This window comes from Rhodnius prolixus, unplaced genomic scaffold (genome assembly GCF_049639745.1).
Source record: "Rhodnius prolixus isolate KJV_2025 unplaced genomic scaffold, Rpr scaffold_2, whole genome shotgun sequence".
Lineage (NCBI taxonomy): Eukaryota > Metazoa > Arthropoda > Insecta > Hemiptera > Reduviidae > Rhodnius > Rhodnius prolixus.
The window spans coordinates 49,254,877-49,272,051 of NW_027411592.1; the positions used below are offsets into that span (position 1 = coordinate 49,254,877).

The window sequence follows — 17,175 nt, forward strand, 5'->3', positions numbered from 1 at the left end:
AATTACAATTGCTGGAATGTGGTGATAGATTTGAAGCAGCTATTTTTTTTAATTATTACTATTATTTATTTTTTTCTTGAAGTCAGAATAAGTTTATAAGTTGATCGAAAGAATTCAGATTACAGCTTTTCCTTTTCTGTTGTTTTTCATTCTCTTTTTATCCCTTCAAATTTTCTTGAAAACCCATAATAAAAAGAATGTATATTATAAGGTAACCCTTATTTTTGTGAATTCCTAATGTGAACGCAATTTTTCGGTGAGTTATTCTCCGATTCTCCTCATAAACTCCTTTCTTAAGGATGCTGACAACTGTCTTCTGACTTCTTGTTGAGCAGTTCAATTTTTTAGTTTCACATCGCCATCTGTGTCACTTTAAACCTTTTGACCCAACTCGCATAAAGCACTTATTGCTATATAAAACATTCCCGACTTTGAATTTCCACTGTATCACTTACAGACAATTACACAATGATTGTTTGAACTTAAGTAACAAGCGTTCCTTTTATGGTTTTCTTTCTGCCCCAATAACCATACAATATTTTGTGGTAACTTCACCAAGTTAACATTGTATAGTTGGACTTTTCACAAGTATTGCAACTACGTACATAGTTTCATGTTAGTGTTGCCCACAAATGCATGCCGAATCAATATTTGGTAGTTGGCGTTTTAAAACGGTTGATGAAGACCAATAAATAAGAAATTTTCGCAATTGTAGCTACTGGCTATACCCAAAATTTATCTTACCACTTAAACCTGGAAGAATGGTGTGTTAAGGCAAAAGCAAAACCTGGAATAGATGGGCTAAAATTGAACCACTAGATCAAAACCTTTAGAATTCAAATTTTCTACTTATAAGGGGTTTGGCAAAAAGAATTGGTAAAGAAGTACCAAGAAAATGGTTATTAATTAATTAATTATTATCAAAAAGACTCTAAATTTTTATGTTTTCTTTCTTTCTTTTTTAGATTAAACAAAGCGCCTTGTTAAACTGAGTCAAAATGGATCTTTTCCTTTTGCTTATCAAGTTTTCTACGACTAAATTCATGTTAGTTTCTGTAAAACTTAACACTCTTGTTTGGTGTAAGAAAATGGTACGCTGTGGTCTACATTCTGCAGCACTTCATCTCGCGTTATGAAATGTAAGCATTGCGGAAAGATTTTTATTAGATGTAACCAAATTAGTGCGAAGGCAGGTGATAATATTGTAAATCAAAGAACAAGTAGACAATTAAGGAAACATTTCAAATATTAAAATTATGGAGGTGAAAAACCAGAAAACTGCAACAGAACGGCTTCTTTGATGGAGAAATCATTCAATAAAGTATATATTTTCCAATCTTTACCTTGGGTCGAGGTCCTTGACAGGAGAGATTGGATTTGTAACATGGTAATCTCAAAGCCGGCCATTAGAAGAGATTAATAAAAAAAAAAGTCTTAGATCGTTTGGATTCCTGTTGCTTTTCGACATCAGTCGAATCGCCAGAGCTGTACATAACTACAGATTCGGCGAATGAGAAAGTGGAAGATCCTGATAAAAAGTAGGAGAAAGAAAGCGATGTAGAAAAAAGGAATGGATTAAAGAAAGATAGACGAACTTGTTTCATGATCACTAAAAGACGAACTTGTACCAATATCACTAAATATTATATGATTGCCCTTTAAAAACGAATGCCCAATACAGGAGGAATCGAATATATATAAATATCTGGTTTTTCGTGGACAAAATGCTCCATCAGTTAGTTTTTAACCAGAAATCTTGCTAATTGGGTTTCATTACAAACGAGTGATTCATGAATGTGCAATATAAAACCATGATTAACCTTTGCTACGATCATGGTAGGTTTAATAATAATAATCTTCACGCTACACGGGCCTGACTCACACCTGGTCACATGTAGGCGAGATTTCCTTCTGTACATAGCATGTACCTTTTTTTTTTTTTTTTTAAATTTTTTCCCTTCAGCCATTTTCTCTCTTTACAGGACTGTAACGTACCAAAAGGTGGACGATATATACGACTTCCCACGGTCAGATACTGTTTGTCCAGTCAAGTAAACCACCACCTACTGATATCACGTGTCGGCCACGTGGTATCACTTCCTTTTTTTCTACTTCACCCTCTTAACCTGACACGCTAAACACAAATCTGCCCTCTGCTTTTATCTACCTTTATTTCTGTTGCCACTGATAAAAACAAAAACAAAAAAAAAAGAAGAAGTAAATATATTTCCTCCTTTTGTTGACTTCTTTCGTAAGCATGTCTGTATTTAAAAAAGAAATAAAAGCTTTTCTAATGTCAAACCATGAAACCTGTTTCCAGATGTTCCGTTTTCTTGTGTATCTGTTTCATTCAAAAGAGGAGAAAAAATCTCTTTTCAACTTGCATACAACTGTGGAGAAAGAAGTTTATGAATAAATTCATAACAAGCGTTTTGCCAAATATTTGTTCACTCTAAGAAATTTGTAGCGCTAATACTTATATGTTTAACAATGTTTAGCTGAAGCTAAGTTGCTTTCACTTCTGTCAAAGTAACTAAAGCTCTTTCATACAATTTCCTTTAAACTAAATAGTATTATACTATAAACTGCTATAATATACTATACTATAATATACTTACTATAAGCTTCAATAATATATGTACTGTACTATAAGCTACTATAATAACATTAGTTATTGACTCCAATCAATATTTTTTTGGATTGATTGTTTAGGTTACTAAATTGATTTATCATTATATCTTTTTTTTACTGTTACTTTTAATTAGTCGCTGAAGAAAACTCAAAACCTAAATATGATTGATTTTTAACCTAATTGTTCAAGTCTAAAGTCTCAACAAACTGGTGCTGGACAAACTCATTTAACAATTGTCTTATAAACAACATATCTTTAACCTCAGATTTTCTTAATAAAAACTGCATTACTACTTACAGCTAGTAACATTGAATTGTGCTAGCTTATTGCTTATCTGACTAAAAAAAAACATTAAGATTTGATATCAGTTATTATAAAGATTGGCATCTAAGAGCACATAGATTATTTACGTTTTTTGTAGAATACAAAGCCCAGCTGTATCTTGAAACAATAATTTACTTTAGGCTAACTATTTTTCTCAGTATCTCAGTTAAATAGATGTTTGTTTCTTCTTCATAGTTATAGTTTGCTCTTCATTTAATGGTTATCTATTTATTGGAACTATGTACGTTCTAGGGACATATTATTTTCAACAAAAAATTATTTAAAAAAAAATAAAATAAAGCACAGCTTCAAAAATAGTTAAACTAAACATATTATGACAAAGAAGCAAATGTAAAATTAACATGTATAAATACCAAGAAAGATAAATTGGTACAGCATCGTTGGGTTGCTATGTCCCTATCTCCCCTAGATTTGGTTTAGTAACCAATCCGACCAAGTCATTACTGCCGACCCTCGGCAGGCCAGCTGGGCGCTACACTCACTAATCTTCAACACCTAATAAAATAAGAACAAAAGATGCAAATAAGACACAGCATTAAGTCAACGAATCTAACGCTCCCCTAATTACCATAGAAAGTTGCCGCTCCCTTGTCTTTCACAGTGTAAACAATAAGTCCTCTCTTGGGAGATAGTATATGTGCTCTGATGTCCCTAAAGTCGCCCAATAAATATATATCAGTGTTTGGAATAGTAGAGTCATGCCGCCCTTCGCTTGCTCTCCTCGGTTGTACATCAAATCAACAACTTGTTCCAGATATTTAATATAGAAGGGCGAGACACAGTGAGTGGTGTCTGCAGCCAAGGTCATTAGCAAGGTCGTTACTGTCCTCCCTGCAGTGTATTTTCCTACTTTGTAATACACCCTACTAAATAGTTCGGTCTGTCCTTATTCCTGCCATAATCACTGTCATCATTAGCTATTTTATTGCCCTATTATCACATCTTTGTTATACTACGACAAAAACCATGTTATGTAACTTTTGGGATCAACAATTATTTTAACCTTTTCACTTCAAAAAGGAAAATATTACGTACGTAACTGAGTTTTACAAGAGTAATTTCTGGAGCTTTCCTTCCATTGCTTTTTTGAGCCGTCCGTACATTTAAAAAAAAGTTCTTACGTTCAAAGGCAATTGTTAAGCATGTTTGAATAAAGTAATCGTATTTTTAACTCCTCTCTGCTATTGGTATGTTGTGATTTCCATAGATAGCTGAAAGAATTTACTGAGGGTACATGGTTGGGCTGTAAAATATTCAGTAGAGCATTTTTCGCTCTTGGATATTTTAAACGCTATTCTTCAGTCATTTCAATAGGCGAAAACGGGACTTGTCATCTCCATTTGTTTAACACTTTCTTATTGGTGCCAGTAGTGCGTGACTTTCTCATAAAATCGACTGATTGGTAGCTTTTAGCATGACCAAAAGACGCCATACTACTGTACAACTCTGCTTGAAATCCTATCTTGGAATCGAATGAAGTCGACTGAAATAACCCACAAGAAAGTATTAGCAGTAGCTATTGTTTCTCTAATGATTCGAGACACTCTTCAACTAAACGGGATAATATTTATTTTTTTGTGCGAAACCGGGGTGAAACTTGTTGTCACCCATCACCCATGTGTAGATGTATCTTCGTTTCTTCATCTTAGACACTTTGTTTTGGTCATCGGCTGTAGCTAAATTAAGAACTCTACTTGTGGTAAAGATAAATTTCAGTAATAATTATTTTATAAAATGTCCAGGTCATCGCAAGTGATGACCGAAATACTCCGGCTACGTGACTTCATGAAGTTTCACTAACCTTCCTAGCCAATTCGGAAATCATAAAAGAGGTCGGCCATCACAGAAAATATGTTTTACTATTTAGAATTTTGTATTTAAAAAAACAAAAAAAAACATGCACACATTGTCATTTATGATTTAATCAAGTAGTGATTATTCGATTATCAGAGAAACACCGGTTAATTACAGTACAATTGTTATGCACATATTACTAAGTGTGATTTCATCTCATTAATTTTTAATTCTTATGTATCTGTGTTTTAGATCCGTACCAGATGTTTGGCCCGACAAGCAGTCGACTGGCTAGTTCTGGTAAGCTAATCTTGATTATTATTTTTTTTTTTAATTTGATTATTTTAAATAAATATAAGTTTTGATACCGCACCCACTCTCTTTCCCAGTTTCTGAAGAAGGACACCTAAGAGGTCCGAAACTTTGAACCAATAATCTTCTTAAAGAAAATTCTGCTTCTTAGCCCCAGCCAACTGTTACAACATGTAGCAACAGCAAAACATCCAGTTTAACATGTTTTGTTTAAAATTCTTTGCATCATTAATACCTTTGTTATTCACTTGTCCCTTTCTGCATTAGTTCATGCATAATTAGTTAATGCATTCTTTTAATGCGGGTGACCAAAAAAATTTTTTTTGAACTTTGTACACTTAAAAAACTTCGTCAACTTTGCCAGTTTTGTACTTATGACGAGTCCGCTACCTGCTTAGGGTAGAACAGCCTTCAGATTCTAAGAATGAGTATCCATTACTGTTAACTTCTGGTATTTATTTTGCTAACATAGTTACTGATACTTAAAACATAATTCTTTACACCATAACAGTATATTAGGTTTTCTAAACAATTCTGCTCAAAATTGAATGGCAAAATTAAGTTAATTATTAAGCCTTTTAATTCGAAAATATTTTGTTTGAGAAATACTTTTCTTCTGAAATAGTTTTAGGATTTCTGGAATACCATGTTTTTTTCGTATTCAGATGCCTCAAAAGATGCACTGTAGCCATGTTATAATTTTTATAATTTGATTGTAATAGCCATGTTGAAACTTTGATGCGATCACAATACTTCTTTCTTACTAAAAGTAAGAGAAAGTCCCTTTTTACTCTGAGTAAGAGAAAGTAGAAATGGATTTTTAGGGAATGTAGCAGAATATGTGAATTAGATCTAACTTTAAATTGCTATATCTTTAGGGATTTGGAATACATGGATCTGATACATGGATGACAATATGGATCTGATTAAGCAATCCCAAAAGTTTCTGGCTATATGGAAGGCCTATTGCCAAAATTGAAGATCTGCCGGCGGTAGTAGTGACACACCAGATTGCCAGTTGGCACTGATATCTTAATAAGTGAGGACCAGCTCTGCCTGACAAATCTGTTGAGCAGTTGAGTGGTGAGTGATATCTCAGGAAATGTAATGTGAGGAATTAAAGCTACTAACAACAAACAACACGCTGTGTAAAACTATAACACACTGACCAGAACAAAACTTCTTTTCTACAATAATAAATATTCAAATAGGCTGTGCACAGGCCAGCCCAAGTATTCAACTTGTTAGAAGAGTATGATTGCTGAAATGTGAAACGTTATTTATAAAGGATCAAATAATAGAGTATATCAAGTTTTAGAGCATTGAGGAATCGAGCCTAGATGCAGTTAAACTAACCTAGTATGGTTGATTCAATGAAAGTTAATCTTGGTATAGTGGTTAAATAAACTAACGCAGTAAATAAAGGTACTAAGAAATAAGCAGTAGAAAACCCAGCCAATGTTTGATAGAAATTATGCAACAATTACAAATAAATCGCTCTATCGACTCAGTGCAAGTTACACTAGGTTATATTAATAATAAAATAATAAAGGTAAAGGAGGATGGATAGAGAGCAATACCTATCAGGTGGTTGAAGTAATGTACGATAGCAGCACCTCTTTGATTAACTTGATAGAAGCTGGCTTCCAAACTGAATATAAAGTTGCATTTGAAATGCTTGGTATAAAACTTATAATTAATTACTTCACTGCATACTTATTATTAATCATAGACATTGAAAGCCTACTAAATACTCTTGGAATTTATTCCCTGCGATCTACTAACATTGGTAAACAAAGGTTATATTATTTAGTTACAAAGTACGAAAATTTTAGAGAATCGTAGAATTTCTTCTTACTGTAATAAAAGAAATCGAAAATTGATATTTATTCTTAATGGTGAATATATAAAAGTTATTCATTTCGTTAAATTGATGAATAAATTTGATAAATTCAAATTAAAAGGAAAAAAAAGAAATAAATAAAACGGAAATCCAATTCGTTGATCATAAATCAAAATCCTGGATGAACCATTTGTTGTTTTGCTGCTGATGTGCTGTTAGTAGATGATTGCTGAGGGAGTTCATGATCTCTCTCCCCAAAGTTTCATCCCACCCACTAGGGAAGGAGGATAAAAAAAGTGGATGCACGTTTATATTTATTCCGACGATTTGCTTTGGGCAATAAAAGCTAAACTGTGCTCTGTACCGCCGTAGTAGGGCTGACGGACTATAGGATGGATGAGCATGTGGAGGTAATGGTAATAAAAAGAGGGTTAAGGGGTTGGTCATAAAAAAAAAAACAAAAACTGCCGTTTGTATGTTGTGGGCATGATGTCATGGCCTGGCCACTGGTACGACCCTGCTTGCACCCCATGCTTCTACACACAGGTGCTTCTCTCTGCTTATCCACTACACTGCCTATTATTATGTTACACTCTGTTTAGTTTAACTTTTTATTATTTTAACTTTACCGTAGTATTCACCAATAATACCACTTTGTTTCTTCCTTTTTTATACCAGTTTACTTTTTTGTGGGTAAATATCGTTAAAATGCATTCGGAATTGCAGTGTATCCAATATTGGATCTGATATAATCCAAGAATAAACGCAGAAATCTTATTTACGTGCATTTCTGATTTAAAAAAAAAAACAAAAAAAAAAAACACACGAATCATGGACGGAAAAGGTTAGCAAACAAACTTTTCTATCCATAATAATTTTTCTTGTTAACTCATTAAACAAATTAAGAGCCAAGAATGGGAATCAAGCCTACAATACATCTTAGCTCGGGTCACAACTCTAATTACTCGGCTATTAAAGCGCTTTTCCATTAAAGTGAGGTGCAAAAAACCTACGAGTATAAAGGAGTCCAGAAATTAAAATTATTTCACAAAGAAAAAAATTAAAAGGTAAGTGATGAACTCACATGATTTTTTTCTTACTGATTATTTTAAAAACCTAATATTTTTTTCTTTTTTTTTTAATTTTTATTACTGCATTTTTTATTAACTTCAGTTTTAATTCATATTGTTTTATTAACCTGCGCGAATCACTTGGGTAACTACGTAATTGGGAAGTTACTCTACTCATCCACCTTGCTAACTTGTTGCCCTCATCTGTTTTCAAGTTATATACCTACATACATTGCCCCAAATTCCTTGTAAATCATTATTTATTCAATATGTTTCAAATAATAGTATTTACACATCTTACATTCATCACGAAAAATTAATTAAAATTAATAACCCATTTTGTTCATATTTATAATGTTATCAATGTTTTAATGTTCTTTAATATCATTATAAGTGATGAAACCGAACATTATACTGAATGGCACTTAAGAGTAACTGCCTAAAGTTGCAGTTTTCTATTTTTCAACTAAATGAGATCAGCATTTAACTAAAGAAGTAATAAAGGAAGTTACAAGATAATCGTTGGATTCTTTTATAAAGAACTCTCCAAAAATTATAAAATAAAGGCATTCTTTGTGTTGAAGAATTCGGACAAAACTTAATTTTTTTGAAAAGACATTTATTTGTACCAAAGTGGAAATCAAGTTCGAGCTTTCTACAGCTTTTGCAGGTTTTTTTTTTTCATTGTTCGGGAGTCTAAAAAATATTCAGTTCTGTCTTTTAGTACTCTCGTTTACTGCATTATTTTATAATTTGACTTTCGATTGCTGAATCATTGTTGCAGCCAAAATAGCTCGTAAGGATTCAAAAATAATAAAATAAAATAAAATAACTCATCCTTTATGAATTCAACGTAGGAATTTAGAACAAACATCTGAATAAGTTCATTTTAACATGAAGAGAATTCTGTTCCAGAATGTGCTAAGGAATTTTGTAAAATAAATACATGATAAGCAAATTTTGGTAATAGATAACAATTAATTCATACAGAATATCTGCATGGAAACCAGAATTTAACCATGCAAAATTAGAAAGGTATTCTTATGGAACATCACACCAAGAGTGTACCGTTGTCGCTGGAAACCTAACTGGCATTGAATATAAATGAAACAGGGTATTATGATTTCATACACTCCCGAACAACTACATATTCATTTCGTTAATAATTTTCTTCGTTAGCAACGTGTCATGAATATCTGCAAAGTAAATATGAAGTAATGTAACCAGCATGGATATATGAAATGAATTTTAAATAAAGATGAAGGAGATATACGATGAGACAGATGTTTTCATATTTAAGTAATACGATTTCAGTAAATCGCCCTCAGTTCATTCAAGTTTATACTTATTCTATAATCTGTTCTATAACCTTATTTTGCATAATTACGCTTTTTTATTTTCTATAAATTATTTTTTTCCCCCACAGGTTCAGGACAAATACAACTTTGGCAGTTCCTACTAGAGCTTTTGAGTGATTCCAGTAATGCAAATTGTATAACATGGGAAGGTACCAATGGCGAATTCAAACTAACCGATCCTGATGAAGTAGCAAGAAGGTGGGGTGAAAGAAAATCCAAACCAAATATGAACTACGATAAACTGAGCAGGGCATTAAGGTAAGAAAATATAGTTTTTATTATTTGGACCTTTCAAGCGGCATCCTTCCAGTCTCACTAATTTTCTAAAATAAAGTTTAAGTTTGATTTTAGTAAAACGTTTATTGAAAGAAGCAATTCTGAGGATTCTCGCCAATATCCTTTCATAGCTAAATAGTTATTTAAATGTGTAACAATGCAGGTTGGTAATCCAACCTAACTATCTTAGGCTAGAAATTAATCTGATACCGTCACATCGAAGCAGACTGAGTATTTTAATAAGAGTAGATCAGCGCTACTTGGTAGAAAACTGCTCAGAAAACATGCGTTAGCTATTGGGTAACATTTTTTCAAACCACACTCATCAAATGAGGGTATTTATTATTATTATATGGTCGACAATACTTTCACAGAAGAGTTTTATACTCGAAACTTATATCGTACGTACATATTTGTTTTAAGTATCGATCTAAAGCTTTTCTTATTCCCAGCTTTGCCGGTTAAACTTTCAAAACTAACAAATATTTGGAGTCTCACATAATAAAAACTTAACTCCAATTGTAGTAAAATAATTTATAGCTTGCTGCATATAGAAATTAGTGGTAATGTTTCTAAATTGTGTGGTATTACACGATTTCTGGCAGTTACTCTTATCTTTTCTAAGAATGGAAATAAAACATTCCGTCAATGACTAAGCGTAAAATTCTAGAACCGTTAAAGCTTATAAAATGAAGAATTTAGTTTTCTAAATTAAAGTTTAGCTTCTTTAAAGCCAGCCTATACATACCAAGAGTTAAGCTGTTTCCTCTGGTCGCCTACAAATGATTTTTTTTTTTATTTCCAATCACTTCCAAAGAGGATTATTTGGATTTATATGTTGTCAGGTGATTTGTCTCTATTAGACTGGAATATACATGTGATAGTAAGCGAGGGAGTAATTGTTGGATAATACAGTGAAGAGGGGTGTACCAGGCCCCTGATTGAAATGATATTGGATTATGGGTGTTCGGAGAGGAGGAGGGGAGGCAGCCAGAACGGTTACATACACACGCGACACACACAAACGAAACAGAAAGAGCGTCCCGTAGTTTTTACTGTGACGCCCACAATCACTCTTCCTTAATTCTTCGCTCATAATTATATCATATTTTCATTGTATTCCCGTGCATATGGTACTTTTCATTATTATTATTACTGTTTAAAGCACTAACAGTTATTAGGACAATTGTTACAAATCTCTCTCTCTCCCTTACTGTATTGTTAATATATTATTGTTTTCAATAAACAACACTACTGGAATAAAACAGTGCTCACATTCATTCTTTTAAGATTTGACTGATATAAGTAAAATACAAATTTTGAAATTATAGTTTTTTATGAATCGAATTGATATTAAATTTCTTAGCCCAAGCTTGCAATGTTTTGTTGTAGATTTGTCATCTGGTGGCCACTTTATGTAAAATATTTTCTACACTTATCATTCATAATATATTCTTAATAAAAATATAAAGCTGGTTAAATGCTTACATCTTCTTAGTCAGTGTTACGGAGAAATCAGTGATGATAAAATCTAAAAATATTCCATTTGTGATTATAGTGAATTATGAATGGAGCTTGATTAATCTGATGTGTCAAGTGCTCGTTGGCGGACTTTAACTTATTATTATAATAAAATAATTAATTAGTGAATATAAGAAGCCAATCTCAGAGATTTCAGACTTTAAGGGAAAATAAAACATAGGCAAGTAAGTGTTAAGTGACAGATCAACGCAAAATACTTATTGCAACTCTTTTTAGACTGCTGTTTGATGGGATCAAACACTTATGGTCACTTACGACCATATAAGTACTCGTATGTGCACTTATGATCTAAGCGCAAAACAAATTAAAAAAAAATACTCTAAAATAGCTCTGAATTCCTGTATTAGATTAATTTTAATATCAAGAAAGATGGACATATTACTTCTCATTCTTTTTTGTATCTCTTCGATTGCTAAATTACCAATATTTTATGTGCATATTTTTCTGTTTATTCTTCATCTTTTGTCCCCTCGACCCAATTCTCTTGTTTACAAATCCAAAAGCGACTAACGAAAACTGACTTTACTGTATTAATAGCCTATCAAAAGTATTTCTTTATTCTGTAGACCAGCGGTTCCCAACCTGGGGTACGCATACCCCTAGGGGTACGCGAAAGATTGTTTAGGGGTACGCAAAAAAAAAGTTATTATGGCGGAAAATGTAAAAATTGCGAAAAAATGTTGCTTTAGTTTTGACTAATATTACACATGGCCCGCATTTAATTTACTTCTCCTTTATTAACGCTTTGCTGTTTCAATTTACGACCCCTGCAATAGTTATTGGTTTGAAATGTTTACCTATTCATAAATGATTCTTTTTAATAGGAACATATCATATTTATATGCTCTTTACAAGACACATTATATTCAGATTGTTTTGCTGTTAATTTAAAGTTACAATACGTAAGATCAAGAATACGATTATTTATTTTTCTTATTTGTATTATATGTATATATATGTTACGGGTACACACTAAGGAAACAATCAGGTAAAGGGGTACACTAATGAAAAAAGATTGGGAACCGCTGCTGTAGACAGTAAATTCGGGAACTCACTTCCCGTGATAAATAAGAGCTTATTACGCAGCTTATTTTAGCAAATTATTTTATTTTTAACATTTTATTTTCTATAAAAGGTTTTTGAATTTTGATTTAAAATTTATTTATTTAGCTTTTTAATTTTGAGTTGTGAAATGAGCACAATATTACCTATTTTTAAACTATTTCGAATGCATTTTAAGCTAGTTCATTGGAATTTATTAGTTTCATGAAAATAATATTCTTTCTTTCTTCTCTTTTATTTTCTTTGATTGGGTTTATCTAACATAATAAAAAAACGAAAAACCGCTAGAAGATAATCTTTGATTTTTCATTTAGGTACCCTTAGAACTAGAATTTTTGCCCAAATCTGGGCATTAGTCATTCCTTTAGAGGGGTTTCAAAAGAAAATGTTCTGCCGTTGGATTGGAGGGCTTATCTGCATACCCAAGCCTTATTGCAATGGAAACGGGAATGGGAAACTCTTCCATTAATGAATAAGCTGAGAAATATTAAATCCACACCATTGAAATGGATGACTTCAAGTAGACAGTCCTGCCACGAAGAAGTCATACTTGCAAGACTAAGAATAGGCCATACAATGCTAACCCATGGCTATATCTTTAGAGATGAGCAGCAACCCATATGTGGAACCTGCAATGTAATACTAACCGTCCATCATATTTTCGTAGAATGTACCAGATATACATGGGCCAGGCGGAAGTTAAACATGGGTAATAGCATGAAAGAGATATTGGACGATAATGAAGACAATGCAAGGAAAGCCTTGCAATACCTTAAAGATATAGATTTATATAGTCTCATATGACACTATGCTAGTCTCTAATTATAAAAGAATGTAAATATGTTTTTATCTTAGATTAGGTTATTAATGTGATGCGAGGAATATAATATATTGCGTTGATCTGTCACTTAACACTTACTTGCCTATGTTTTATTTTCCCTTAAAGTCTGAAATCTCTGAGATTGGCTTCTTATATTCACTAATTAATTATTTTATTATAATAATAAGTTAAAGTCCATCACAAATCGCGATTAGATTTAATGTGTGTGATTGTATTTATTTGGATGAATGTATTTATGAGTGTTTTTTATTAGAATGATTGTTTTAGTTTAGAATGAACTAGTGTAGTGTCATTCAGCAACATTATCAGGTGCGAAGGACCTTAGATGTTGAGCACCTTTAAAAAGAACCAATAATAATAATAATTTAGAGGGGTTTCTGGGTCCATTGACCTTCCTTAAAAAGTACTGCAACATTATCAATAGACACTTGCATAATAGTGAATCCAACGACGATTTGGAAAATTTTCCATGATTGTTCAAAAAAGTAAGTTTAAGTTTGAGAATTGCAGCAAGCAAAAGCCTTGTGAATTTCATGCCAGGTGTTATTAAACAGAAAAGAAAATGTCTTATCCAGTAAGCTAAAGTGCATTATTATTTGCATCATTACTGGCAAATTTTTGTTTCTTTCATCATTTTTGTTTCTACAAATCTTTTTAAAGGTAATTAAATTAGGATCTAATGGTGCAATGTAGGGAGCGGTCTCCCAGTACAAAAGAATCAACAGTTGCTCCGCAGACACTGATTTCAATTTAAAACAAATTCAGTTTGGAGGGAGGAACAGCCGGGTCTAGTGAAAGGGGAACACTAACGATGTACTAGGTGGGGATTGGTCAATTACTAGTTTAGGGGGCAATCAGTGAAGCCTGTGGGGCACTGACTAACATTGTCTACATCCAGCAAACCTCCCTTTTTTTTCTCTTTACCTTCCCTTAAAGGGAGTGCTGCTTCTGATCTCTACTTCAGAGTTTATCTCCTCCAGTTGTAACATTATTTGGTCCTGACCCTCTAGATATCCTCACTTCTAGACCGCTTCCAGTCAAAGCCCATGTGAAATCATACCAATCCATTTGATTTAATTATTTGCTTTCTTGGATTTTGAAAAGGGCCAATCTTTTTTTTTCAGGAAAACTATTGCCATTTGCAGTAAGATGAGTGAAGTCTTTGAAGTCGTCGATATTTTTCAATTAACAACATTATTGTTATTATTAGTTTAATCATGGCCGGAAATTGGGCAATTTGTGTGCCATCTAAATCTTCTTTAAGCTCATTGCGTTCCCAATAGTGTTTTTGTTCATAAAATCTAGTTTAAACTTTGTCCCAGAATGGGCGTGTCTGTGATGATGGCTTTCTGGTCACTTTCTTGTGATCCACGAATTGTGCTAGTTACTGGAGGTAGTTAGTTTTAGGATATCAAAACTCAAACTAGGAAATCAACACGTTTGCAAAATTTCGTCTCTCCACAGATAAAACCTGAAGGAATGATATTGTTGAGTCCTCAATTTGAGCAAACGATACCAATTTCCAATTCAGTTTCTAATAATATCTTTTATTTTTCCAACAAACTTTTACTAGATTTTGAGTTGGTTTGGATGCCGTAATTGTTAATTATTGTATTTCCTACCATTGCTATGTACCATTTATTGTTTTGCTTTTTTTTTAGGTACTATTACGATAAAAACATAATGACTAAAGTGCACGGAAAAAGATACGCTTACAAATTTGACTTCCAAGGATTGGCAGCTGCTACACAACCGAGTGCCGCAGATCCAACCGCATACAAATACCAGAGCGACCTGTTTATGTCGTCGTACCATCACTCGGCCAAGCTGAACTTCATGAGTCCACATCCTATACCATCTTCATCAGGTGCGCATATGATTAAGGGTTTTCCTTTTCTTAGTTACTTTTTCAAAATTTGCATTTTATGCTAATTCTTATTATTTTGTATTTATTTATTTTTAACTAGAAAAAAAACTTTTATTTGCAGCTATTTACATTAAATTCTTCTAAAAACAGTTAATTTTATTTTAAGAAAAAACTTCTTGTTTTTTTCTTAGTAAACATAGAACATTAATTTCCATCGTGATCGCCCTTCTGAAACAGTGGAGAAATTGAAAAGTTAACTACATAAAGATGGCAAAAAGGGAGACCGAAGTAAATGGAGAGATAGTAAAGTCCCTTGTCTTCTGGGGATCAAAGAGCATCCACTAAGGACAAAGGTGGTAATTTCCGGTTAAAGAGCGGCCGGAAGTTGGTTGGTTCTCGACCTAAAACCATGCCCGAAGCATTACTGTCATACGCCTCAAAAACAGGTTTATGGAATTAATAGGAAGTAACGGAGGATACGGAATTGTAAAAGTTTTTACAGAGTGCGACCAAGTGAACCCTAATTTCATAATCTTTTCTTCTTGTAGTTGAATTGGTAAAAAAAAAAACGCTTTTTGCGATCAGACTTTTAGAAGAAGGGGTATTTTGATTAAATTAGCAGGTTACGGTAACGATTTTAGAGTTTCTATTGCTTCTTAAATTTTAAAAATATAAATAATAATATATTGAAATATAATTGATACAATAAACATATTTATGTAACATATGTACATAATTTAGTTTAATGGTATAATAATTTAGTCTTCATTTCTTTCATTGTGAACGGTTTTAAATAACATTTTGTAAGCAACTTATGATATACGAGTATAAAGAACTATACAGGGTGTTCAGCATAAGACTACGGTAACTTCGGGAGGCGATTCTGGGCATCATTTGCAACAAAAAATTCCATATAAACTATGGCTCGATTCGGCTCCGTTTTATAGATATTTTTAATTTTATGTTTTTTCAAGGTGTTACTACTTTTTAGCAAAAAGTTGTCTATATTTCTCAAACTATTAAAGCTACAGCTATTTTAATAAGCTCATTAGAAAGAAGGTTAAATTTCCTTTTAAATAAGCTAATTTGTATTCCAAAATAATAATATTAAGTATTTTACTTTGTGGCCCAAACATAAGAAATAGCAAGTTTCTAATTTTTTCCAAAAACTTTGACTTCATTTTTCTCAAAAACATTTTATATGAAAAAACCGTGCACTATTCAGGAAAAACATCTACATACGATCACCTTTCGAACGGTATACAATAATTAGGGTTATGTTAAAAATTGATGCAGAAATCTGTGATTAATTGCAAAAAAGTGGGCCTCAAAACAGTGTCGGCATTATGAAAGGAACTTACTTATCGCTCTAATCTCCAAGTTAAAAACTGATATGTTTTATCCTAATGCGGCTTATAAAAACAAATAAATACAAGAAGAAGAAAAGATAGTTTAAAGTCTACATTTTCATTAGATATTTAGTTGTCATTTTGCTATCATTATGCCAGCGTATTCGAATATTGAATATCGCGGTGTTATACATCTACGGTTTCGTAGATTGGAATAGTGGAGAAGCTAGGCGGGAGTATTCTAGATGTTTTCTTGATAGGGTGTTCCGAACGCTAAGACGATCGTGGAGGTGTACTGGCGGTTCGGTGAAGTATTCCATCCACTATTATTTAATTTGGGGATCAGAGCGAGTAATAAGTTCTCGGCTTATTCATTAGCTCTTTACAACCTGTTAATTCCAAAAGTTTATTGAGTAGTTCAAAATGATGATTTATTCACATTATTTGGCATATTTCTTTAATTAACCAAAGAATAACACACAGATCTAAACTCGTTAAACGAAAATCCTTTCTTTTGAAATTGTTACCTTACACTCATTTAACATCATATTCATTTTTCTTCTTTTTATTTTATTTTACTATTTATAATGTAAATTTTATATTTTTGAATATAGTTCTTAAATTAATTAATTATTAAATTACACGTTTGCAAAAAATCGTATTGGATTTGATGATTCTGATCAGTTATATTCTTATGGTAGGTGAATTCCTTTCATAATGCCGACGCTGTTTTGAGGCCTACTTTTTTGCAATTAATCACAGATTTCTGCGTCAATTTTTAACATAACCCTAATTATTGTATACCGTTCGAAAGGTGATCGTATGTAGATGTTTTTCCTGAATAGTGCACGGTTTTTTCATATAAAATGTTTTTGAGAAAAATG

The 17,175-nt window shown here is 32.5% G+C and overlaps 1 protein-coding gene across 2 annotated transcripts in view; it reads left to right on the forward strand.

Moving 5' to 3' along the window:
* Ets65A (DNA-binding protein D-ETS-3) overlaps nt 1-17,175 on the forward strand; it is a 109,195-nt gene that overhangs the window by 77,870 nt on the left and 14,150 nt on the right. For both annotated transcript variants that reach the window (XM_074119703.1, XM_074119702.1), the window contains 3 exons: nt 5,024-5,071; nt 9,423-9,612; nt 14,737-14,942. In XM_074119703.1, coding sequence (XP_073975804.1) covers nt 5,024-5,071; nt 9,423-9,612; nt 14,737-14,942 — 444 coding nt within the window. The remainder of the gene's footprint in view (nt 1-5,023; nt 5,072-9,422; nt 9,613-14,736; nt 14,943-17,175) is intronic.